Consider the following 26,810-nt stretch of genomic DNA (forward strand, 5'->3'; position numbering starts at 1 on the left):
TTTTGCTCTCAGTTGCAGGATAACTTCAACAGCTACAAGTACCACAGCGGTGTTTGAGCAAAGGAAGTGAGAATTGGGAGGTGATAAGGGGACATGAGCTTCGTTCTTTCCTTTTAACAAGGAAAACAAATATTTTTCAGAATTCCTGTAGCCGACATTTCCTTGAGTCTCATCATCTTATTACCGTCAGGCTCTTCGACCCCGTCTAACTGCGGCAGAGGGTGGGCAAGCAGGTGGAGGCTCTAGGAAAGCAGAGAACGGGATTCTTAGAATTGGTTTAGACACTCGTGTCACTTCCCCCGGCCTGAGCACACGGTCGCTTCAAACAAAGTGGACCACAAGGAGAAGCTGAATCTCGTCTGGGCAACTCAGTGTGTCTGCTCTACAGACCGGGTTACAAGACCCACTTCAGGTTAAGTCTCAAATTGTAACGCACACTGTAATATAGGGCCCAGATCACGCCTCAGGAATAAAGCGCTGATCGCCCCGCTGCTAGGAGGGTTGTCCAAGGAAGATAGGCCTCAAGCTATCAGCTCCCTTCAGGTATCGCCCCAACGGAAGAGAGTCACCTCCCCAAGGACTCACCTCCTTCCCGGGGCCAGCTTCATCAGCAAGAGCCTGCAGAGGCTCTACCCGCTCCTCCTGCCCTTCACGCCCCACCCCCCCCTTCCCTCTCTCTCCCACTGTTCTTCCCACCCTCAGAACAGCACCGGAAGGCCATCTCCTCTTCGGAGCCAGTGACGGGCTGAAGCTTGGGCGGAGACTGCATTGCAGCTTAACTCTCCCCTCCACCCGATCCTGCTTTCCTGGCCCATTTTCCACGGGTGCGCCCAATGCCAAGTGCACTGCTAGTAAACCTCCTGCCTGTCTCCATGACTGTCTCCGAGTCTCCTAACTGCAGAGCCCAACCTGCTGCAAAAATAAAAGAGGAAATTAAATGTATTCAAAATGTTCTCTATTTTAGTTTTAATGCTTATATGAAAATTTTTAAAGAAGTCGTTTTTAAAATCAGAGTTATTTTAAAGTGAAAATGTAATTTATAAGACGACCACGTGCCAATGAAATTCTGTGTCGTTTTGGCGATGAATGGCAAATATGAAAATATTTGCCATCTGCACTGACTGTTCATTTCCCCAATTGAACAGTCATGTGATTTTGTTTATAAAAAATGCATTTTTGGAAATAGCTTTACTTTTCAGAATATAAAATGAATTACTGCTCATTGCAAAATTACAAAAACAAGTAAAAATATAAGTAAAAAAGAAATCACCTGTAATCTTATCACATATCTGTTAATCTTTGAGTGATATCTGTCCAGACTTTTAAAAAGAGTTAACCTAATTGTGTGATGGACATTAAGGAGGGCACGTGATGTAATGAGCATTGGGTATTATATAAGACTGATGAATCACTGACCTCTACCTCTGAAACTAATAATACATTATATGTTAATTAATTGAATTTAAATTTTAAAACAATTCATTAAAAAAAGTAGTTAACAGCTGTTTTTGACATTTCCTTCAGTCTCAAGGAAAATCCGATGATCTGACCCATGTTCAAGCCTCCTTGAAATATTAACTGAAATAATTTTTAGGAATTTAACTAGAGCAGGTCCGTATTAAAAAAGAATCTGGCCAAGGACTAGGTACAGGACCAAATCACACGTCCTTGTTGGGACTAAGTAATGAATCATTGGTATTTATGAGGCAGAGCTGTCCCAGAGAACAGGGGCTAGTTGCACACACCTGAGAGAGCAGGGTGACTTAGCAGGAATAAGAGCTTATAAAGGATCCCAGAGCTAACGATTCCCTGAGCTGTGGTAGCGCGCACATTTTCAGCTTCGTTTCTTATGACCATGCGTGTTCTCTAAGCAGCGTGGCAGGAGCATTGCAAGCCGTGCCTGGGAGGTACAAGACCATGGCTATGCTGTTCTGTGTGCTGCATTGTATCCTGTTTGCTTTTTTAAAAACGAAATAAATTTGGTGCTGGGTCAAGCCTAATGTGTGCTAAGCTGAAATGTAAAACAACTATAGCCAGCAGAAACAGACATTTTCATTACCACACAAACAATTTGAAGATTGTAAATCTTCAAATAACATATAGAATTTTACAAAGTAAACTCTCCACTGCAATTTCCTTCCTCTCTTGTTTTTAATCACTAATTTGCCTTCTTTACTTCTCAGAGGTCTCTTCAGATTTTCCATTACTTCTCAAGTCAGTTTTGGTAATTTGTATCATTCTAGGAATTTATCCATTTCTTCTAAGTGTTAAATTTGTAGGCATATAAAGTTGTTTATATTTCCTTATAGTTCTGGTAATTCCTGTAAGGTGTGTATATATCATTTTTATGGATCTTTACAAAGAACCAGCTTGGGGTTCCACTGACATTTTCTCATGTTTCCCTGTTCCTATTCTATTGGTTTCTGCTCTGATCAATATTATTCCTTCTTTCTACTTTGAGTTTGATTTCCTTCTTGCTTGTCAAGGTAGAAGATGAGTTTTGATTTAGATTTTTCATCTTTAACCGTATAAGCATTTTATGACCTATATTTCCTCCTAAGCATTGCTTCAGCCACATTTCATACATTTTGATATATTGTATTTTTATTTTTATTCTGTTTAAAGTATTGTACCATTTCCCTTGTGAGTTCTTCTTTTAACCATCAGTTTTTTTGGAAGTCTGTGGTTTATTTTCCAAATATTTGGGGATTTTCAAATACCTTTCTACTTTATATTTCCAATTTAATTCTGTTATGATAAAAAGTACTTTGTATTATTTCAGTCCTTTTAATTTTTTTTTTAAAGATTTATTTATTTATTTTGAGAGAGTGAGAATGAGAGAGAGAGAGAGTACATAAGAGCGGGTAGGGTCAGAGGGAGAAGCAGGGCCCTCGCCGAGCAGGGAGCCCGATGCGGGACTTGATCCCGGGACTCCAGGATCGTGACCTGAGCCAAAGGCAGTCACTTAACCAACTGAGCCACCCAGGCGCCCCTCCTTTTAATTTTTTTAAGACTTGCTTTATGGAATAGCATATAGTCTATCCTGAAGATTGTTCTGTGTGTGCTTGAAAAATACGTATTTTGCTGTTGCCACGTGGAGAGTGTTCTTTAAATGTCAATTAGATCCTTTTGGTGAATAGTGTTCAAAACTTCTATATCCTTATTCATTTTCTCTCTGCTTTTATTAATTACTGAGGTAAGAGTAGCTAAATCTCCAACTGTGACTGTTGTATTTTCTATTTCTCCTTAATTCTGTCAGGTTTTGCTTCATTTGTTTTCAGACTTTGTTGTTATTAATGTATATACTTAGTATATCTTTCTGATGTATTGAACCCCTTTATCACCAGGAAATGTTATGAACAAAACCATCTCTAGTAATAGTCTTTGTATTGAGGTCTATTTCATCTCATGTACGTATAGGCACTCTGTTATGATGACTGTAGGCAGGCATTTTTTCACTTATTAGTATCTTTGAATGTTAAGTATTTCTCTTGTAGACAGAAAGTAAGATCTTGCTTCTAGTTTTTGTTTTTGTTTTTTTAATCCATTCCACCTCTGCCTTTTTAGTAGAGTGCTCAGTTCATTCACATTTAATGTAATTATTGGCATAGTTTATTTGTATCTGCCATTTTGCTATTTGTTTTCTATATATCTCATTTATTTTCTGTTCCCCTATTCTTCCACAGTCTTTTGTATTAAACAAAACTTTTTGGATATAATTTTAATTCCCTAATACTTTAGATGAATTGTTTCAGATTTTTTTTTGCTGTTAGTTGCTTCTAGTGGTTAAAATATTCATCTCTAACTCTCACAATTCACTTAACGCTAACACAGACTTGATTTCAGTAAAATATGGCATACCAGCACAGCTCTGTTTCATGTCTCCCCATTCCTTTGTGTTACTGTCATACACATAAAGCCTTCATGCCTATTATAAACCTAATAATACTGTGTTAGAATTATGGCTTTAAACAATCTTCTGACGTTAAAGAAATTAAGGAAGGAAAAGAAAAAAATCATACATGCACACACATAGTCCTCATTTGCCCATGTATTTCTGGTGACCTCCATTCCTTCCTGCAGATCTGAGTTACTGTCTGGTGTCATTTCCTTTGGCTTTAAAGACTGCCCTAGTTTTTCCCTGTGAAGTCAGGTCTGCCGGCAGTTAATTGTATCCACTTGTGTTTATCTGGGAATGTCTTTATTTTGCTTTTTTTTTTTAAGAATAATTTCACTAGGCTAGAGAATTCTTGGTTGCCTTTTTTTCTTTCAGCACTTTAAATATGTCATCCCTCTTTCTTGTGGCCTCCACTGTTTCTTATGAGAAGCTATTAACAGCATTGTTGTTCCCTTCTATACAATGAGTTGTTTTTCTCTTGCTGCTTTCAGGATCTTCTCTTTTCTTTGGCTTTCAGGGATTTGAATATAATATGTCTAGTTGCATTTTCTTTACTGTGTGTATCTACTTGGTGTTCATTGAGTTTCTTGAGTCTGGAAATAAATGTTTTTCATCAAAAGGGGGAAGTTTTCAGTCATTACATATATATATGTACGTATTTAAAGATTTATTTATTTATTTTAGAGGAGGAGGGCAGAGGGAGAAAGAGAGAATCTTAAGCAAGCTTCATGCCCAGCATGGAGCCAGACCCGGGGCTCAATCCCATGACCCTGAGATCATGACTTGAGCCAAAATCAAGAGCCGGTTGCTCAACCAACTGAGCCACCCAGGTGCCCCTTAGCCATTATATTTTAAAATAATTTTCTGCCCCTTTCTTCCCTTTCCTTTTATGAGTCCCAATAAATAGATGCTGAAATTCTTGAAATTTTCCTCCAGATCTCTGAGACTATTCTTTTTTTTTTTCAATCTCTTTTATTTTTATTCTTTGGATTAGATAATTTCTATTGATCTATCTTTTAATCCACTAAGGTTTCTGCTATTTTAAATCTGCCGTTGAGTCCCCCTGGTGAATTTTTTATTTCAGTTGTTATACTTTTCAACTTTAGAATTTCCATTTGGTTCTTCCATCTGGGTTTCCAAAGCCAGTTTCTATTGATTGCTTTTGTTTTTGCTTTGTTTTGTTTTTCTTGAATATGGGTTGCACTCTTCTGTTTCTTGGCAATCTTGTAATGGTTATGTGAAAATAAAACTTTTAGATAACATCTTATAGCACCTGTGCATTCTGTGTCATTTTTCTAAGGCTCACTGTATTGTGGGGTTTTGTTGTTGTTGTTTCTTTCTTTGTTATAGTAACTTGCCTGGACTTAACTTGCAGACTCTCTCTTCTTCTGAAGCCAACAATGCGTCTGCTCAGTTTTGCTGTTTTTTTTGTTTTTTTTTTTTAATTCTTAGCATTCTTTCCTTGTACCCTGCCCCCCCAAAGCCTGTCTGCATAGTTTAGTGGTCAACCAATGATCTGGGCAGACATCTGAATTCTCTAAGGCTACTTTGCTTGAGGTATGTGTGTGTTGAAGAACGCCCTCAAAGTTGCAACCCATCTCTCAGAGCTACCTTGGTGTTCATTTGTCTCTGGTCCTTAGGTTTCCCCAACACCATGCATTGTTAAGCCGCAGGCAGGGATGAGTGGAGAGTTTCAGCCCTGGTATGGCTCTCACTATTAATTTTTTTTTATTATGTTATGTTAATCACCATACATTACATCATTAGTTTTTTTTTTTAAGCTCTGAGCTTTTTTTTTTTTTGATGTGGTGATCCATGATCCATTGTTTTCGTATAACACCGAGTGTTCCATGCAGAACGTGCCCTCTTTAATACCCATCACCAGGCTAACCCATCCCCCTACCCCCCTCCCCTCTAGAACCCTCAGTTTGTTTCTCAGAGTCCATAGTCTCTCATGGTTCGTCTCCCCCTCCGATTCCCCCCCCTTCATTTTTCCCTTCCTCCTATCTTCTTCTTCTTCTTCTTCTTCTTTTTTTTTTAACATATAATGTATTATTTGTTTCAGAGGTACAGGTCTGTGATTCAACAGTCTTACACAATTCACACCACACACAAAAATAAACTCCAAATGGTTGAAAGACCTAAATGTGAGACAGGAGTCCATCAAAATCCTAAAGGAGAACACAGGCAGCAACCTCTTCGACCTCAGCCGCAGCAATTTCTTCCTAGAAACATCGCCAAAGGCAAGGGAAGCAAGGGCAAAAATGAACTATTGGGACTTCATCAAGATAAAAAGCTTTTGCACAGCAAAAGAAACAGTCAACAAAACCAAAAACAACCGACAGAATGGGAGAAGATATTTGCAAATGACATATCAGATAAAGGGCTAGTATCCAAAATCTATAAAGAACTTATTAAACTCAACACCCAAAGAACAAATGATCCATTCAAGAAATGGGCAGAAGACGGGCACCTGGGTGGCTCATTTGATTGAGCGACTGCCTTCGGCTCAGGTCATGATCCTGGGGTCTCCGGGTTGTGTCCTGCATTGGGCTCCCTGCTGAGCAGGGAGCCCGCTTCTCCCTCTGACCCTCCCCTGTCTCATGCTCTCTCTATTTCGTTCTCTCTCTCAAATAAATACATAAAATCTTAAAAAAAAAAAAAAAAGAAATGGGCAGAAGACATCAACAGACATTTTTCCAAAGAAGACATCCAGATGGCCAACAGACACATGAAAAAGTGCTCAACATCGCTCGGCATCAGGGAAATCCAAATCAAAACCTCAATGAGATACCACCTCACACCAGTCAGAATGGCTAAAATTAACGAGTCTCACTACTAAATTTTGTCTAGAAGCTCATCGTCCTAAACCAGGCCTGCAACCTTGGACTAGCAACGTTGTTGTCTTTCCCCCTTTACTCTGAAACGACGTTCCACTTTTAGCCAGCAATGTTGGGGTTTTCACCCTTGTCCTTCCCCCTTGCTCTTCTCCTTCCCACCCCAATCAAGTCTGCCACCTCTGGTTTTAAAGCTGTTGGTTTTTCTGCCATTTTTAGGTTAGTAAGTTACCACTCAACAAAGGGTGAAGGAGAAGAAAGAGAATGAGAGCAGTCAAGGCCAGAAGACCACAGACTGCTGCCATTCTTATCGCAAACTGCAGCCATTTTCTAGGAATAGGCATTTCTTAATTCTCAGATGGTGGTTTTAGGCATTTTCCCCCTTTATACTTGCTTTTATCCTTGAATCTTATCCTTAGTTTTACTACGGCAAAACCAACTTGATATTATTTAGGATATCTCAAGTGTTCTTTTAAGGTCAACAAAATTGCCCTGATGAGTATAGTTAAAAATCTAAAAATTAACTGCTCTTATTTACTCTTCTGTGCTCTGGGGAATAAGTCGACTTATAAAATTATAAACTCCATGTCTGGCAGGACGGAGAGTACCTATCTAAAATTACGGTCATTCTCAGCACCACTTATTTGCATATTTATCACTCAGATCCATTCTCCGTTCTCCACCCCTCTTTGACCCATGGGAGGCTGACTTCCATGGACAGCATCATGACTTCCCTCTGACTTCCTTGGGTGTGACTAATGAGGAAAATGGGTAAGAGGTTGGAGGGCAGAGAAGAACAAAACTGGCATGTTTTTCCATAACTCCCTTCTTGCCTGGTCACAACTGGCGATGGCTGTGTTTTTTGTTTTGTTTTGTTTTTAACTGAAAGCCAAAGTTCTTGTCAGGCAACCCTTTCTCACAGCTATTTATCTCACCAGGTTCCAGTGGCGGACATTCCTCTAATACTTTCAAGCCTAGGAGTTGTCATGGCTCCCTCTGTGGTTAACCTGGAAGGGCTTCACCAACCCTTGTTCTTCCCATTAGCCCAGGCTGCACCTCTGCAAACAGTCCCTTCTTTAAACTCATTCAAATAACCCTTTGACTGTTGCATCTCTTTCCAGTCAGGACCCCAACTGGTGCATCCCCTCTTGGTGTCCCTGCTCCCATTCTGTTTCTAGTCCCTAGGGACCTCCAACTAGAGCTTACCTTCTAGAAATATCATAGTCCCAAATCTCTTCTTCTGATCAAAATTTAGTGTACTATATGTCTTGTTTGATGGAAAATCCACTAGAACTAGTTTCACTGGGAAAGCCATTCTGAGGACACTGGTTGTGTTACCTGTCCTGAGACATCTGAATTTTAAGGGCTCATCCCTTTATAATCTCAGGCAAAACATTTCTAGAGATGGAAATCCATATATAGGCGGTAAAGTTGACAGTATCTGTGGTGTCCCTCAGGTAAGCCAGGCCCCGAATGTGGGAGGAGGTCAGAAGAGCCATTTCCACAGGAAGAAAAGTAGCTTGATCCAGTGTTTCGTCATCAGAGTGGTAGTCCTGCAAAAGGCTTTGAAAAAATAATAAAATAATAAAATAAGAGAAGGTTTCCCTTGTGAAATAATTTTTGGGGATACTGAATATATCTTCCTCTTGAAAAGAGAAATTGTATATTAACTTACTAAAGCTATGAGAAGTTCTATGGTAAATAAACTGGATTTACTCTGAGCCAGTTGTGTTTCAAATAACAAAATTTTTCAGAATGCTTTGACTTTACCAATAGCACTCTCTCTGGGACGTTATGTAGAAATTAGGAGGCAAGTTGTTTTCTCCTAGAAAATTTGACTACTTAAGCCTTTCACATGGAGGAAGGTGGACTGTATCTACTATTAGCCATTACTCTCCCTTGTTTCTGAATTTTATCTACTCTTTTATTATAGTATTTGATTTTCCAAGGATTCTGGTCCTATAAAGTTACAATAAGTAAAATAAAAAGGGCTGAGAATCTGATGCCAAATCCATGCATTGTTCTATCACTTTTAACTTGTTTTTTTCTTTTCTACCTGAATAATTATGTCTTCTGGGGGAACTTATAGAGCAAATTCAATGAAAATATGAATCATCAATATAGTCTAATCAGATGTAACACCATAATTACTTTTTAATAATTTCATATTTTAAAACCACATAATTGGAAGCACAGTGTCCCTCCCCTCCTGTCTTTCATAAAGTTGTTTGCATACCAGCTTCAGTCTTACTAAAGAATGATTTACTGGAATAAAGAAAAATCACACAGAGAGAGAAGTTCTGTTTCTATAAAACAAAGGTACTCCAAAGATCTTTTAAAATAAGGAGGCATCTTGGGCCCCTGGGTGGCTCAGTCAGTTTAGTGTCTGATTCTTGGTTTCGGCTCAGGTCATGATCTCAGGGTCATGAGATCAAGCCCTGAATCAGCCTCCACACTCAGTGTGGAGTCTACTCATCCCCCCACTCTCTCTCTCTCTCTGGAATAAATAAATACAATCTTTTAAAAAAAATAAGGAGGCATCTTTTATTCCAACTATTTTATTTAGTGCATATTATAGGAAATAATTTAAACAATGGACAAATTTATAAAGTGTAAAGCCAAAGTTCCAGGTAGTCCCCTGTTAGTAACTACTGTTAACTGTGTGAAACCCCATGAACTTTAAAATACATATTCATATGTGTGTGTGTGTGTGTAGTATATATATTTGTGCGATATATACAGATATAAATAAATATACTATGGTGATAAGGATTAAAATAAAAATAATAGATGACGATCAAAAAAGAGACCTGAAAATTGGTCTTCTTTCTATAAACTATGACCCATTTTTCTGAGTGTGGAAGCTCTGAATGTCAGCTGCCATTTTGATATATTTTTCATTTTCTTTTGGAAACAAAACTGCAATTTTGATGGCTTAAAATTCTCATTTCTTGACAGGTGCCCATCAGAACCACATACGTTCCCCCAAAATTTCTTATATTTTTAACTGCTTCAAGCTTGTCAGGACAGATCTGCTTAGTCCAGCTATCTGCTAAACTTCATTTCGATAACTCAACTCATTAAAAAGTACTACAGAAGCCTCATGTTTATTTATTATTTGAACATGACTCATGAAGCCATCATTCAAATCTCTGATTGCACTCACTAGTGTATTTCATAACAAACATAAATCTATAGGCTCTTTTATATTCTGATAATGTCTCCATGGGCTCCACCTATATTTAATGAAAAGCTATCTTTTTTCTCCCCTGGCAAATTTCAAACATTTGTGGAGCTATTTAATACAAAGTCACAGACTTTCTGTGGGACATTGGACAATCTTACTCTATCTCCTGATTTAATAAATCTACAGAATGGGCCACACTGTCATGCAGATCACTTTTAGAAAGTATTCTAATAATTAGAAATTGTGAAGTGGTTCAGATCTATCAGCCGAAGTTTTACCACTTTAGAAATGCCAATCATGCATCGTGTTCATTAACTGGGTGAGGCTATTAAGTAATCACTCAGCATGTACCACAGACTGCCTTACTGACCTGAAGGACTGGGATATACCCTTTCTCGGTCCCTGCCTGTCTCCTCTGCTCTTGCCTTCCCCAGATTTCTGCAGACTGTGGTACGTGTCACACAGACTTGAGCCAGCGAAGCCCTCGGGTAGCTTTGGATGCTGGCCCAACTGGTTCATTTGGTTTGAGACTATGTCCCTGTTGGGTTGTCCTGAGACATACACCTCCAGGATAAGCACAAGATTCCTGCCTTTTCACTTGAATTATTCTCACTAAAGCTAACCTTCTCCATAACCAAAGCCAAACACTGAACACCCTTGTTTCTGGATTTGTGTTCTATGGATCAACCAGGGTATCCCTGTTCTTTCCCCATCCACTGCATTAGTCTTGCTTGAACAGGAGATGCCTGCACATAAATCTCCAGTCCTGAGACCCCTTCTCTCTCCCATGTCCTCTGTAGGCCCTTGCTGATATAAACGGGTGTCTACTCTGCCATGTTTCAAGGTTCCATGCTCCCGCTTAGGCAATCTATGTGCTTTCCTTTGGACCCTGGGGCTTCTATTTTCCTTGCCAGGACCTCTTTTAGCCAAAGCCCAACCCCTCACAACTGTCCCACAGCTGGGCCCTCTCCCTCTGAATAGATCTCCATTCCTGTGGTCCTACCTAATTGTTGGATGGATCCTTCTAATTCTTTGTTGTTCTCTGGTCCCTGCATGAACCTGAGACTTCTATTCCCTTGAGCTCTTGGTCTGTGGGCATCCAGGCCTGTTTCATCCAACCTGTTACCCTGCTAATGGATGGTGCTGAACAAAAAGTTCTCTGGCCAAATAGGTTTAGAAAAAAACTCTGTTAAAGTGGCTATTCAGGTGTACTTTTTGTAGGACTTACCTAAGCTTTTATATACTCATATGCATCCATGAAGGTGAAAATAATAGTTTTTCCAAGTATATCTGTCGAAGGAGCATTTATCCCCAAATTTTCCTCTAAGGCCTGGTGTTTTATGAAATGTATTTTGAAAATGCTTTTTTAGAGGATTAGGGAAGCCATGGTCTCTTTCCGTTTTAGAGATTCTGATTCAATGATTCACAAGAAATATTTGGGAGGAAAGCAATTGAAGTGGAAAAATCTGTTTAGTCAACTAAAAAAACACTGTTTAGTCAACTTCATTCAAAGAATAAAGAAGCACTGTATTTTGAGTACTAGGAAGTTGTTTTATATAACGGAGCAAGGAGAAAGCAGAAAATTAACATTCTTTTATTTATTCAATCACTGTGAGAATATTTATTGAGACCTACAGCATGCCAGACATTATTGTAGATGCTGGGGTTTTCATGATGGATAAGATCAATACTCTCCCTGCCCCAATAATCTTAGAGAAATCAGCAAAAGTAAGATATCCTGCCTCCATTTAATATTTTTATTCTGAGTCTGTGCATCAAAAGTCTCATTTTTAAGTTTTCCTTAGAGTTTAAATTCTTAAAGTTTATGTGCATCCTCTTTTGTAGTAGACTGGATTTAGGTTTGTCATTTTTCTATAACTAAAGAAAACTGGTAGAATCCATAATCAAATATCCACACACAATATGCAGCAGATATATGTACATACAAACACATACAAACCATATACACAGATACTGCCCAGATCATCTTTATCTGACTAATGCTAAAAATAAACTCTACTATTGACATACACATGAGTTTTTCAGAGCGTTATTGAGAACACATATATTTTAAAATAACCAGGGGGCACTTGTGAAAAAGGCAGATTCCTGGACTCTGCTCCAAATGTTCAGATTCAGTAGGACTCAGGAATATGCGTGTTAAACCAGTGCCACAGAGCATATTTATGCACACTCACATTTAGGAGTCTCTGATTCCTGAGACAGTGGAGTGTGCACTGAGAGCTGGAGCTCATTGCCAAGTGGCCCTAGATTGGGCAGACGGACTCTTATTGGCTGGAGTGAGAGTGGCCGGGAAAGAAGGCAGGCACCCAGTCTCCCAGTGGGACCAGGTAAAGAAGGCAGGCTGATAACATAGCAATGTTCAAAAAGCATCAGTCTCCTTTCCTTCATTGTGCCTCAAAGAAAACACAACCAACAGCTGAGCAGATCTGGGGGCTTCTCACTGTTTCCTCCTCAGGTTGATATATTTTAGTTTGTTTCCATGTGAACTCACTTGTGAGGCGATCCCTGGATTCTCTCCAGAGGGATGGGAGATCCCTCCCGGCCTAATTCATACTTTGCTTTTGTTGTCATTTTTAACTTAAAATAAGGTATCGATAAAAATCCAAATGCCAGAATACAGAGGCTCATGGGATTTTTCTTCTCACGTAACACAAAAATTTAAGAGCGTACTAGTTTCAGATCAAACCTCTAGAAGCCTCCATCACCACATTTCCTGTTTGTAACTGAACAAAGTACACACAAAAGATTTTGAGACACAGAAGAGAGAAAACTGAGGTACAAAGACACACTTTACTAGCACACTGCTTCTAAAATACCAGAACAACTTGGAAAAAAAAGTTTGTGGGGGCATTTTTAATCCACACATTTGCCTCATGGCTACATAAGGATTTCTCTGACAAGGGAAGCATGTCAGGTAAGTGGCATTTTCAATTCTTTTCTTCTATTCCTATGCCTAAAAATTCACTAAATAATTTCCACGTCTCCAACCAAAAAAACACTTAAGATTTGGGAAGTAAATTAGTTTACACATTATTTTTAAAATGTGAGATAACCTTTAGTATAATTTAGAACATACTCGGAAATATTTTGATGAATATAAGTTGATTATTTTCTCTTAAAAGAAAAAAAAGGGAAATTTCATAAGATAAAGCTAGTTGTAGCCATTCAATAAGTGTTTGCTGATAATTATGTCATTTACAGTATCTGTTATTTTTAAAGAAACTTTTGGTGATCCTGCGTATTCCTCTTTAGTCTAGTGATACAGTTATAAAGCAGGTTAGTAGTAACCACATTCTAATTCCTTTGAGTTTAGGAAATGTATTATCTTCCCAGAAATTAATACAATTGTCGATATCAGAGAGATGACATTCTGCAAAGGCCAGTGAAAATCTGATCTCCGTGGCATGGATCGCAAGGCTTGAATCCCCATCAGTTAGCCGAGTGTCTGTTCCACGTTGATGGTTCATACCGTTTTAATGTTTTATGTACTTTTTATGTCTTTAATAAACATCTTTTGTTGTAAAAGACACATGTTCTACAAAGTAGGAGGACTGAAATATATATGAAAAAGAAAAAAATTAAAAACGCAAGATATTGTGTTGTATTTCCTTCCTACTTTTATTTCAATGCATTCTATATGGTTTGTTTTGCATACCTGAAAAAATAATGAACATAAAATCAGATATCCAGATTTTTTGCTAACATTAGAAAACAAGTATTTCCCTTTTTATGATAATTTCTGCCTAATCATTTTAGATGAATGTAGACAATGACAGCCATTGGGTTAATTATAGTTTCCTTAGCTATTTCTTTATTGTTGGACATTTACGTTGTATCCAGTTATATTACATGTCAAATGACAGAAAGATGAACATCTCTATACTTTTCCTAAAGGGTTATTTTCTTAGGAAAAATTTCTAGAATTGGCATTACTGAGTAAGAGGTAATGAACACTGTAAGTCTCATTATTATCAAGTTGCTTTTCCAAGAGTGATGCCAAATCCACTCTCATCCTAGCGTGTTTCTCCTGACCAGGCCAGTATCACCTAAAAAAATCTTTACTAATAAAAGTACAATATGCTAACCCGTTGTTGATAATGCATTACTTTGATTATAATGAAGCTGAACATTTTTACATGTCTTTTTAAGCTGTTTATCATCATACAGTTTGCCTGAATATATCTTTTGCTTAATTATTGTGCTTGTAGTACTTTTAATATCAAATTGTAGGGGAGCCATTGATAGGGTAAAGATATTATATATGATTTCTGTGTGTTTGCTTCCCAGTATTTTGTTTGCTGAATATTAAAATCAATTGATTGGATTAATCACACAGGGAGCATAAGCCTGACATACGATTTGCACACCTATCTTTATTTTTTCCAGGTTCATAGATTAGCAAAAACAACTGTTCCAGTTTCGCTAGTGCCCTGCAAAAAATAGACATGGCAGTATGATGAATAGTTGCCATGAGATGATGGTGTTGGGGAATTCAGGAAGGTTGGGAAGGCCAAAGGCAGTGAATATGACGTTCAACTATTTCCAGGATTCATTAATTCTAATTTTATGAGGGATATGATAAAATTTCTTCCATACCATTTTGTAGTTTAGATGTTCCCTTTAGAGGTAACACAGGAGTTCCTCCATTGACAGTTGAGACCTTCGACAATGTCACAGAAGAGATAAAAATATCAAGTATTTGCTGTTAAAGACTCATAGATCTTAAAAGGAGGGGAAAAAAACTTAATGTGAGAGAAGAGTCAGACAATAGTATTTTTTACATTTAGATAAAGTGAAGTTAAAAAGAAAATTAGTGTGAAAAAGTGAAATTATTCCTAGTTACGTAAAGGAACATAAGAAACCAAATCTCCTTGGGTTTCTCCTGCCTAAATGCCTTGCACTCACTGCATCAATAAATGGGCCAATATCATAATTCCTACCATGTTTCTACATGCACATAAAATCAATATTAGCAGAATGAACTGGTGAGAACAACTCCTGTGGGCTACCGTTCATTTAGTTCACAGAGTGATCCGCAACTTCATTACAATTACACGTTGCTGTTTTTCAAAAAAAGGATTTTCATTGTCTTTACTCAGTTTTCTCTTCCCTTGAGCCTCAATCGCCTTTCCGAGAACAATGAGTCTTTCCTTTAGAGATGAGGTAGGACTAATTTATGAATCATCTTTTAAACTTACGTGTTCTTTAAATTAGAGATGGGTCAAAGACAATGTGTTTCATCATTTAATTTAGGTAATGTATGCAGTGATTTTAAGGAAAGTCAATCCGGGAAAGATTGTCAACATCATTATTGGTTACATTTCCAGGCGTTTTGAATTTCATTTAATTCTCTCAGTATTACAGAACTAGAAAGAAGACAGAAAAAGATTGACAGGCCTTCTTAAAACAATAAAGAAATAGAGTAGTTAAAATTTTGTTGGATGAAGATTTCCCACACACCCATGACATCTTCAGAGGATCTCGCCAAGGTGCTTCTCCAATGGAAAACAATAAGTACATATATAAAATGGAGTAGTAAATACAGATAAAGAAAGACTCATCAATGGCAGGGATTTGGGCAGCCCTCCAATCCCAAAAGGATTTCTCAAGTTGACCAATCCCAATTAAAGTTTAATTATAAAAGTGACAAGTAGTCCAGTACTGGGGGAATTATAAAATGCTGTCTTAAAATCTACCCCCACCTCCCTCCCCATGTATGTTCCCTTTAACAAATTCAGTTAAATGTTGGTTAAGAGCAACTATGATGTACTATGTCACACAGATGGGGATCTGAACTCCAGCTTTACAACCAACTTAGTGAGGTTCGGTGAGATGCAAAAAGACATACAACTAGGAAGTGCCTACACTCAATCTTCCTCTGCACTTTGAAGCAGATATTCCAATGCCCCGTGTTGCTATTGTCCCTCTCCCCATCTCCATCCTTCCCCAACATACACCATCCATTTCTCAAATAACCCTCCGTTCATAGCATACCCTTACTTAAGGTTGACAGGTATAAAATTTTGCATTAAAAACAATATCTTATTTACTCGAGAGCCTGGGAGTAGATTTGAGAATCCCTTCCAGTGTTTCTATCAATGACTCTAATGTCTTTTGCTGATGGGTTGATAGGGATGGACAGTGGTGGGCTGGGGGGCTGTGTGGATACTGACCACATGCTGCAAAGAGTCATCAAGACTGTGCCTAGTTCCACACCAAACTGTCATCACAGTAAGAAAAACTCTTTTTATGCATAAGATCCATGGGGATTGTTATATCAGAACTTTTTCTTTGAACTTTCTGGGGTGCCTAAAGTAGATATACATATTCATGGAATGCAACAGGGAGATAGTCACTGCTCCGACAGAATTTGCAAGCCAACAAAGAGAAACCACCATGAAAATCCATAGCCTATATACTATAAACTCATACAATTGTCTCAGTTACAGACTCCCTGAAGGAAACACAATTAAGGCATTATACGTATTGTTTTTCTATTGTTACTTAAGTGAAGGCTTCTGTACGAATCAAACCTGCCAGCAGAAAAATGATACATTTGCTTAGCTGGGTTTCCCTCCAGAGCACGTGCAAATGTGAATTCCAGATACAGTGCCTGCCAAGTACTTTTGGCATTAAAGGAGTTAGAGGTCTCATAGTTAAAGCTACCATGATTAGCCCCTGGCAGTAGAAAGCTAGATAGAAACTTAAATCATGGTTTTTCTAGCTGTCATTGCCTCATTAACAACTTCTTGAGGCCTTTGGCTTTTTAACAGTGTGAAGAGCTAAATTCAAATTGGGTGGGAGTTCCTTTTAACTTGATAAAAGCTTTTTAAATGAAAGTAATTACAATTATGAAATAATGATACTAAAGATTGCATTTGTTGGGCAAGAACTTTTGAGCACTTTGTGCATCTAATAGTATAAGAAGCATTATCTATGCTGAATAGATACCCACATGGGTCTGGAGCGATTCATACTGGATATGGGAAATAACTGGGTGAAGAGAGGTGTGAAAGTATGTGTGTGCGCATGTGAACACTTACATAGATCTGTCATTCAAATTGAAAATCTCAAACATTTAGCTACTCAATAGCTAAATCTGTATTTTTTTGTTTTTCTCATCTGTGTAAGTTTTTTTGTTTTTCAAAATTGGGGCATTTATTGTTGGCAATCAAAAAATTATGAACGCCGGGACGCCTGGGTGGCTCAGTTGGTGTAGCATGTGACTCGATCTCAGGGTTGTGACTTTGAACCCCATGTTGGGTGTAGAGATTATTAAAAATAAAATCTTTAAAAACTTATGGAAGCTATCAAGTATGTCATGAAATACAAAGTTTCTAAAAGAAAATCTTCCTGTTTAAAACTCATATCACATTACACAAGGAAAAAAATCTTGGAAAACAGAAGAAGGTTAGATAGGAATTGAAGACTCTCGAAATCAGAGGAAACAAGAGACCATGCTAAACCAACCCCACACTTTAGAATTTGGCCTGTGTTTTCGAAGGCCTCCAGTTGATTATGTGAAACAAATTCATTGTTACAGTAAATGACAAAACCGAGTCCTAGAAGAATGTACAGTGTGGTCTAAGTTCTTGCCTTACTATTGCTAACATATTTCATGAAAATTACTAGGACTTTCCTTAAGGCCTTTATGTAAAATGTAGGCTCATAACATTGATTTGGTTGTTTCTTTGTAGTTGAGAGCAAATTATCTTCTTGTCCCAATTAATGGACTGATACAAGTTTTTCAGTGTTCCTTTTAATTAAAAAGGAGAAAGGGAAACTTCTAATTGAAATAGAATTTTGTGCAAATGATAGAATATTTTATAGCTAGAATCAGTGTAATTATAAAAATAAGATGAGGGGTTTTGCCTTGAAGTATGCCTTTTTATACAGTGCTCTATTTTATTTACCCAAACCACAACTATGTATTGAATATATACTAAATACTAGATGCTATGAGAGCTGGGAAGGAAAAAAAAAAAAAACACTAAGTATGAAGTAAATCATTAGTTCTCTCTAGGATAAGTTCTAGAGATCTATTATTCTTTTTTATTTATTTATTTGCTTTCTTACCCTTCCCCCAGAAAGAGAGGTATTTGAAGTACATAGAAGCATATGTCAGTATAAAGGATAACCGAATAGATCAAGACAAAGGAAAATAAGGAGCAAGGGATATGATTAGGTCACAAAAATGAGTATCATATAATCCCAGAGATTTGCTTAAGGTAGATTGTGTATCAGATAATATATAAATGCAGACAGATGGCATCATGAACCATAAGAGTGAAAATGTGCCTGTTCTTGAGAAGATTCCCAGCTTCTTCTACCAGAGATGCCAAGTGATATATTAAACAATATCTTCTAGTCCATAGACTCCTTTTAATTAATGAATTCAAATAGCAAGTTTCATCCATCTGGTTCTTTTCCTTAAAACAAGATAACATAGGCAGAAAGTGTACAAAATGGAAAACAAAAAGAGCGACAAAGTGTTTTAATTTTTATTTCCTGACTGTAACCTGAAGTTCAGTATTCTGTTGTCATTTTAAGGCAGATTGTCAACTGAAATGGAAACAGCTTTATATTCTCTTAAACAACTTTAGGAACATAACTGGGATATGTCTCAGAATAGAAAGCCATCGAAGCCCATTCTACATCCATTCAGAGGTAGATCCAGGGAGAACCTATAGGCAGGGTGAAAATTTCCTTCCCAAATCAGTTTTGCATCCTTTCAGCATGTGCATGAGTGAATGATCAAGGTCCCAGGGTATATGCCATAGGATTTGATGCAATAATTCTGACCTATTATTTTTTTCCAATGACAAATTTTCTAAAGTAAAATGTTCTTTTTTCTTTTTTTTCCCAAGTTTTTATTTAAATTCCAGTTAGTTAATGTACAGTGTAATGTTAGTTTCAGGAGTAGAATTTAGTGATTCCTCACTTATATACAACACCCAGTGCTCAGCACAAGTGCCCTCCTTAATGCCCATCACCCATTTAGCCCATCCCCTGCCCACCTCCCTGCCAGCAACCCTCAGTTTATTCTCTATAGCTTGCCTCTCTCTTTTATCCCCCTATGTTCTTAAATTCCACATATGGGTGAAAACATATGGTATTTGTCTTTCTCTGACTGACTTAGTTCACTTAGCAAAATACTCTCTAGCTCCAATCATGTGGTTGCAAATGGCAAGATTTCATTCTTTTTGATGGCTGAGAAATATTCCAGTGTGTGTGTGTGTGTGTGTGTGTGTGTGTGTGTGTGTGTGTGTGCATGTGTATCACCTCTTCTTTATCCATTCATCAGTTGATGGACATTTGGGCTCTTTCCATAATTTGGCTATTGTTGATGCTGCTACTATAAACATTGGAGTACATATACCCTTCGAATTAGTATTTTTGTATCCTCTGGGTAAATACCTAGTAGTACAATTGCTGGATCATAGGGTAGCTCTATTTTTAAATTTTTGAGGAACCTCCATATTACTTTCCAGAGTGACTAAACCAATTTCCATTCCCACCAAGAGTGTACAATGGTTCCCTTTTTTCCACATCCTTGCCAACATCTCTTGTTTCCTGTGTTGTTAATTTTAGCTGTTCTGACAGGTGTGAGGTGGTATCTCATTGTGGTTTTGATTTGTATTTTCTGATGATGAGTGATGTTGAAAATCTCTTCATGTTTCTGTTAGCCATCTGGATGTCTTCTTTGGAAAAATTAGATTCAACTACTTCTAACATAAGATTACAAGTCACCCAATTTGGCCAAAGGTAAATCATTTATACATCTATCAAATGCTTCATTGAAAACAAAGCAACTTTCTGGCCAACTCTATAAAAAATTAGCTTTGATATGTGTTCTTAGGTAAGGTATACTATATTATACTATATTATGGTATATACAATTACTAGGCTGAAAAAAATAATGGATATTTGCCTAAAACAATAATTTGAATTTTAAGTAGTTATACTTTGTTCATTCTTTCTCTAACAATAACCAGACAGAACAACTATTTCATAAGGCCACTCAGTTTATGATAACCATGTTATCAACCTATAGGAAAACCCTTATTTTTCTCTTCTCATAGTAGAAGAGGGTGTATTTAATGAATAAAAATAAAGACATTGGTCTTTAAAGTAAAAGTTGAAGAGAGTGACAGCACATCCCACTTCATCCCTTTGAAAGTTATTGTGCATTCTGTAAGGAGATTATTTCTCCTCACCCTGACTCTTCTGTCATTAACATCCTAGTTTTACTCAGGCATAGATTTCCTAGGGTTGCATCTGGCTCATACAGCTTACCTCAGCTAGTGGTATTTTCTAAATTCCTCTTCCCAGAGATTTCACTGACCTTAACCAAACTCCCCAAAGACTGATTTTTAAACAAGAAAATAAAATTTTATATTTATAGTGGTGGACACCCCATAAATTTAATCAGATGACTGGCTGTTAGCACCAACTTCCTGTATCAAGTTTCCTGGGGGGGGGGGAAATACAATAATCTGTAGGTTGTTGGGTAAATATAGACTCAGGACAGAGAGAATTAGGAATTGTCGATGAGCACTTACACCAAGACTACAGTGGCCTAATGTGCTACTCTCCTTCTCACAAGGATCTCTTCCCTAGCTGCTGGAAGGTAGGTCCTTTCTCAATAATACTAGAGACAAATGTAATAGAATCTTCAACTTGTCTTTCCAAGGTTGTGGGTGTGTTTAGACCTCAGACTTGGTCAGAACTTTTCTGTTGGCCCTAGTCATTACATTACCCATCTTTACTCCACTTGTCTTCTATTTAGTCACTTGACACATATTTAGTGAAAACCTTCTTTGTGCTGAATAGGTTGAAGAAATAAAAATAGGAGTCTTACTAGCTGTAAGATGAGAATAATAATAATAATAATTTCCAGTTATATATTGAGTAAGTCATGGGAATAAAAGGTACAGTATAGAAAATACAGTCAATTGTATTGTAATAGTGTATGGGGACAGAAGGTAGCTATACCTGTGGTGACCATAGCATAATATATAGAAATGTACATCTGAAACTAATGTAACATTGTGTGTCAACCGTGCTCAAATAAAAATTTTTTTAAAAAGAATAATAGCTAATATTTATTGAGCATCTTATTAGTGAGGAACACTCTTCTATGAATCTCAATCCCCACAAAAATAGGTACAATGAGGAAATTGAGGAATGAAGACCAAGATGAATATGACCTTCTTTTTGTCCTTCGAGAAGTTCATAGTCAAGTGGTGAGAGACGTTATGCATAAATGATTACCTCAACAAATATTACCACCAAATATTTCAACTAATTTGTTGAAATGTAGAGAGATATAAAAGATATCACTTGGTGGGGGACAAGCAGCAAAGAGTGAATTCTTCAAAGAAAATGTAGTCTTGAAGGATGACTAGGAATTCGTCAAATGGCTAAGGGGGAAGGCATTTCAGGCAAAGGGGCAAATATACAGAGACATAATACATACATACAGAGAATGATTGGAGCATGGTATAATGAATTTCACTGCATTATTTTTTGTAAGAGAAAACATTTTAAAAAATCAGAATGTCCATCTTAGAGAAATGGGTAGATGAATTATACCTATTCACCACATATACACATTTACCACATATCCATATACCACAATACTATGTAATTCTATGCAGCCACTAAAAATAACATAATAACATGGTAAAAATCCCCTAGACACACTGGTAAGTTTTTTTTAAAAAGGCTTATTAATATAATATTAGTGGGAAGTTTTTTTTTAAAAAGGCTTATTAGTATAATATTAGTGACCCATTTATGCTCTAATAGAGAATCTTAAATGTTGTTCTAGGATTTGCTAGGATTTTTGATATTGCTAGGATTTTTAAAATGTATACTCAGCAGTATAAAAAAACTTCTGTTTTTTTTCATAAACAATAAAAATCAAAGAAATAATTCAAAGAATATAGGCAGTACCATGCAATACCTAGAATTTCTGGTATATTTTAAGTAGTTAATGATTACTATGTTGTAGAATTCTCATAAATATTTATGGGATTATGTGATTATGCTCATGATGAATAAATAAGGCCCTTCTAAAACTTAGTGTTTTTAACCAAAGACTATTCAAGTCTTCTCAATTTTCTTATACTTTATGAAACATAAAAATTCCCTTAAAGAAAATAAAACCACACATTTCACTATGATTATCAGTTAATTTTTCCTATTTATTAACTAATTCTTTAAAAATCTTTATAAATCATATGCATTATGTCTGGCACTGCAGCGCAGAAGGCAGAAATGGTCTTATTCTCTGTGGAGTTTATGGTAACATCTAAATAACATCTAAATAACATGGTATGAAATTAAAGAGGAGGTAGCAGACATTAGTAGACAGATTTATTGGTGTTTAAAGAGCCACAGACTAGTTCAAACAAAAGCAAAGTATATATAAATAAGCAATATGTAATATATGTAGATGTACATCTATATCACAAATGCATATAGATTTTATATATTTAATTATCTATATGCCTATGTTCACTTGAAAATAAATGATGCCAGGAAAGGAAGGAAGGAAGGAAGGAAGGAAGGAAGGAAGGAAGGAAGGAAGGAAGGAAGGAAAACAGACCTCCTCTAATACACAGGACCACTGAGGGCAATTCAACAACCACACCGTGATGTCAATAAGTACTCAAAAACAAACAAACAATGAACAATTCAAACATCAAATTTGAGATATAGAAAATAAGTAAAAGATTGCAGCACAAAAGACATTTTGGGCTAAGTATTCTTATTTGCTGGTTTAAAGACAGGATAGGGAAGTAAGACTAATTTCCTTCCTGTTAAGAATTTGCCTGTTCTGTTTATTGTACCTAACATCATGCTATTTAGATTTCTTTGAAAGGACCGAGCATGGTGTCTGATTCAGGGCAGTCATACGGGGAGCTGAGACTGGGAAGGAACATCAGCTCTGCTGCAGCTACTGACACATGGCATTTCTGCTTGTCTATATTATAAAATTAATATTATTATATTAAAAACTATATTATATGCTATATAATATAAATATTAATATATAATATAATATATAAATATAATTTATATATGTTATATACAAATATATATTATAATATGTAATATTTATGATATATGGTATAGACTATATGTATACATATATGCATATCATATATATATTATATATAAAATCAATGTATTTATATATAAATATAATGTACTTTATGCATTATATATAAATATGCATATAATATATTTAAATGCATAAAATCAGGGTAATTATCTTAGAAATCACTCATATACATGTAAAGATTGCCATATATAATCAAGGGCAACTGATAGGCAATATCCCACAAAACCCCCTATGGCTCAGGAATGAAAAAAAGAATCTCTTCACAAGGCTAAGGAAAACATAATTGGCTCTCCAATATCCACTCATGGTTCTCTAAGCAGTATGAAAAAAATACCTTGTGGCCAGTCTTGGCAAAACGAGGTTATTATAATGCCAGAATTACTGTTTTATCACAACATACAGTATCCTATACTACTGGGATTTATAGAAAGGGATAGGTGGTTTTCCATAAATGAAAGTATATATGACTATATCTGAAGATTAAAGAAAGGGGAAAAGTATGGCAAATTATCATTCTGGATAATTTGGATGTTCTTGACTTTGAACCAAAGTTTTTATGACAAAGTCACTAGTTGTCGAATTTTAGCAGCTAGACTAAAAATGTCTTTCATTTCATCAACATGGAGAACATGGGAAATTGCTTCCTTTTGTCCATGCTGAATACAGGGACTTACCAGCAATACACATTTGAAATCTGTAAGAAGTCTTTGTCTGTCAATGGTAATTGATTTCTTGGCAAAGGATTTGTTTTTCATTATGAATAAATATTATGGTTTTAATTGTGGGAATACCCAATTCAAAACAAATTGGTAAGCAGCTATTATATTATATTACAGGTATGTCTGGTTTTTTTTCCCCAGGAAACTCTGAATGTCAGTTTTATGCCTGGATAATTGTAGCCTTTTTGGGGTTAGCTCTGGTTGTATCACTGATCTTCAATATTTCCCACTATGTGGAAAAGCAGCGACAAGGTAAGACATTTTGAGAAATAGCCAGATAGTACCAGCTTGAATGGAGACAAGTCACTGGAAAACCTATAGAAGAAGACAGTTTTATGAAATGTCAAGCAATAGGGTATTTTTATCTGTAGGAAACCTATTTGATACTTTTTTTTCCACCCTTAGGTTTCTCTTAATTTAAAAATGCAGTCATACTAGAATATAAACAGACTCCCAATCTTGGCTTTATCTCTGCCTTAGGATATAGAGTAGGAAGGAATTGTCTTGGTAGAATGTAGTGGGTTTTTTTTTTTTAATGCTATAGTATCATTTTTTAATTTTTAGAAATTTATTTGTTATTGTTATGTTCATCACCATACATTACATCATTAGTTTTTGATGTAGTGTTCCATGATTCATTGTTTGTGCATAACACCCAGCGCTCCACGCAGAACGTGCCCTCTTTAATACCCATCACCAGGCTAACCCATCCCCCCACCCTCCTCCCCTCCAGAACCCTCAGTTTGTTTTTCAGAGTCCATCGTCTCTCATGGTTCATCTCCCCCTCCGACTTACTCCCCTTCATTCTTCCCCTCCTGCTATCTTCTTCTTTTTCTTTTTTCTTAACATATGTTGCATTATTTGTTTCAGAAGTATAGATCTGTGATTCAACAGTCTTGCACAATTCACAGTGCTCACCGTAGCACATACCCTCCCCAATGTCTATCACCCAGCCACCCTATCCCTCCCACCCCCCACCACTCCAGCAACACTCAGTTTGTTTCCTGAGATTAAGAATTCCTCATATCAGTGAGGTCATATGATACATGTCTTTCTCGGATTGACTTATTTCACTCAGCATAACACCCTCCAGTTCCATCCATGTCGTTGCAAATGGCAAGATCTCATTCCTTTTTATGGCTGCATAATATCCCATTGTGTATATATACCACATCTTCTTTATCCATTCATCTGTTGATGGACATCTTGGCTCTTTCCACAGTTTGGCTATTGTGGACGGTAGAATGTAGTTTTCCTCCTCCAACTCAACAGCTCATGATATTGTAGCCTATTCTGCAGCAGCCATAAAGGTTCTCACTGATAACCCGATGGGGAGAGTGGAGACCTAACTCCTCAAGCTTCCACTCGAGCCTGCTCAAATCCCTCAGCATCAGTCAGAGCCTGTAAAGTACAGTTAGCTGGATTGGATCAGAAGAGAAATGAAAAAGCAACAGGCTGACCCACAGGCTTATTTTCTAACACTTCTGGCGTTAGCTTTTCCTTTCAACAAGCCGGTCAGCAGTTTTAACCATGTGGCTTTCACCCTCATGGACATGATTGAAATAGTGCAATGCCTGGCAGTTGGCACAATCTTTGCACACTACTGGCATTCAACACAAGTGTTTTGGGTAGATGGATGGATGGATAGACGGATATGAAAGTCCAGCTATCTCTGGGAGCAGGACATTTCAGTGGTAATAATGAAGAGAAGAGAAAATGTCAATGCATTTTAACAGATGAAAAGAAATAAAGCAAAGTTAATAAAATTGCATTAGACACATGACCAAGAAAAACTGCATGAAGCTAATTTAGAACAATTGTCAGATTCTGGGGAGAGTCCTTGATCTTCTTAGGATAACACAAATATAAAATATGAAGATGGTGTTACTGTCCCACCTCTCAAAAAAGATGAGAGGCACTAGAAAGTGAAGTGGCATAGCTGAGGTCACATGTCTGCTCAATAGCAAAGTAAAGGACAAGGGCCCTGTCTAATTCTCTGTCCAAAATGGTTTCCACTAGCACATGTTGCTTTTACGTTGTTGACCAAATGTCCTCAGCCAGAAACCCAACATTCTTTTAGGATCTTTATTATATCATTTCTAAGCCTGAAATGCCAGGCAGGCAATGCTTTTCCATTAGCAATGATTTCAGTAATTCTTTTTTATTTTATTTTATTTTATTTATTTTATTATGTTATGTTAATCACCATATATTATCAGTAATTCTTTTTTAAATCAAATGTTTTTTGAAACAAATTTCATAAGTCAGATGCATGAATGACCCATCATCTAACATCTTTGAAAAAGGCTTCCGTCAGAAAAAAATGAACAAAGAGTAGCACTTTTCTTTATATAATAGCTTAAAATGACTATATTTTAATTTTCCCATTAAGATATTTTATGAATGCAGATAATATTGTCACTTGTATTAGAAAAAGGTGAATTGAGAGGCATCTGGGTCTGCATTCGGCTCAGGTCATGATCCCAGGGTCCTGGGATCGAGTCCCGCATCCAGTTCCCTGCTCACTGGGGAGTCGGCTTCTCCCTCAGCCCCTTCCTCCTGCTCATGCTCCCTCTCCCTCTCTCTCTCTCTCTCGAATAAATAAATAAAATCTTTTAAAAAAGAAAAGGTGAATTGAGGGCTATAGAGTTGAAATAATTTAAGATGGAAGCCAGGACCAGATGTGAACCAGTACTTCACTCTCTATTGATTCCAGTGGCAGTTCTCTGGGGATCTGTGTGGGGCCAGGGAACGAGTAGCCTTTTCAGTTCTCATTTTTGGTAGTTTGTACATTGGAATTTATTTATCCATATTCATATCATTTGCCACCATATGGACTCCTTTTGGGAGTTGTTTTCTCATAATGGTTAGTTGACCACTACTAAAATATAGTAGACTAACTTTTTAAGCAAGAAAGAAAGGAAGAAAGGAAGGAGGAAGGGAGGAAGGGAAAGAGAAAAGCTTTTTCTTAAAAAAAAAACACAAATTTTTTTTCATTTCAATTGTACGAATC

The 26,810-nt window shown here is 36.9% G+C and overlaps 1 protein-coding gene across 1 annotated transcript in view; it reads left to right on the forward strand.

Moving 5' to 3' along the window:
* Nucleotides 1-12,643: 12,643 nt before the first annotated feature.
* Nucleotides 12,644-26,810, forward strand: part of TRAT1 (T cell receptor associated transmembrane adaptor 1) — a 32,083-nt gene continuing 17,916 nt past the window's right edge. The window contains exons 1-2 of the mRNA XM_028110521.1: nucleotides 12,644-12,860; nucleotides 23,939-24,049. Of these exons, the coding sequence (XP_027966322.1) occupies nucleotides 12,854-12,860; nucleotides 23,939-24,049 (118 nt within the window). The 5' untranslated portion in view covers nucleotides 12,644-12,853. The remainder of the gene's footprint in view (nucleotides 12,861-23,938; nucleotides 24,050-26,810) is intronic.

Source organism: Eumetopias jubatus, unplaced genomic scaffold, assembly GCF_037043125.1.
Source record: "Eumetopias jubatus isolate StellerSeaLion01/CBP00866 unplaced genomic scaffold, mEumJub1_p1.0 scaffold_1, whole genome shotgun sequence".
NCBI classification, from domain to species: Eukaryota; Metazoa; Chordata; class Mammalia; order Carnivora; family Otariidae; genus Eumetopias; species Eumetopias jubatus.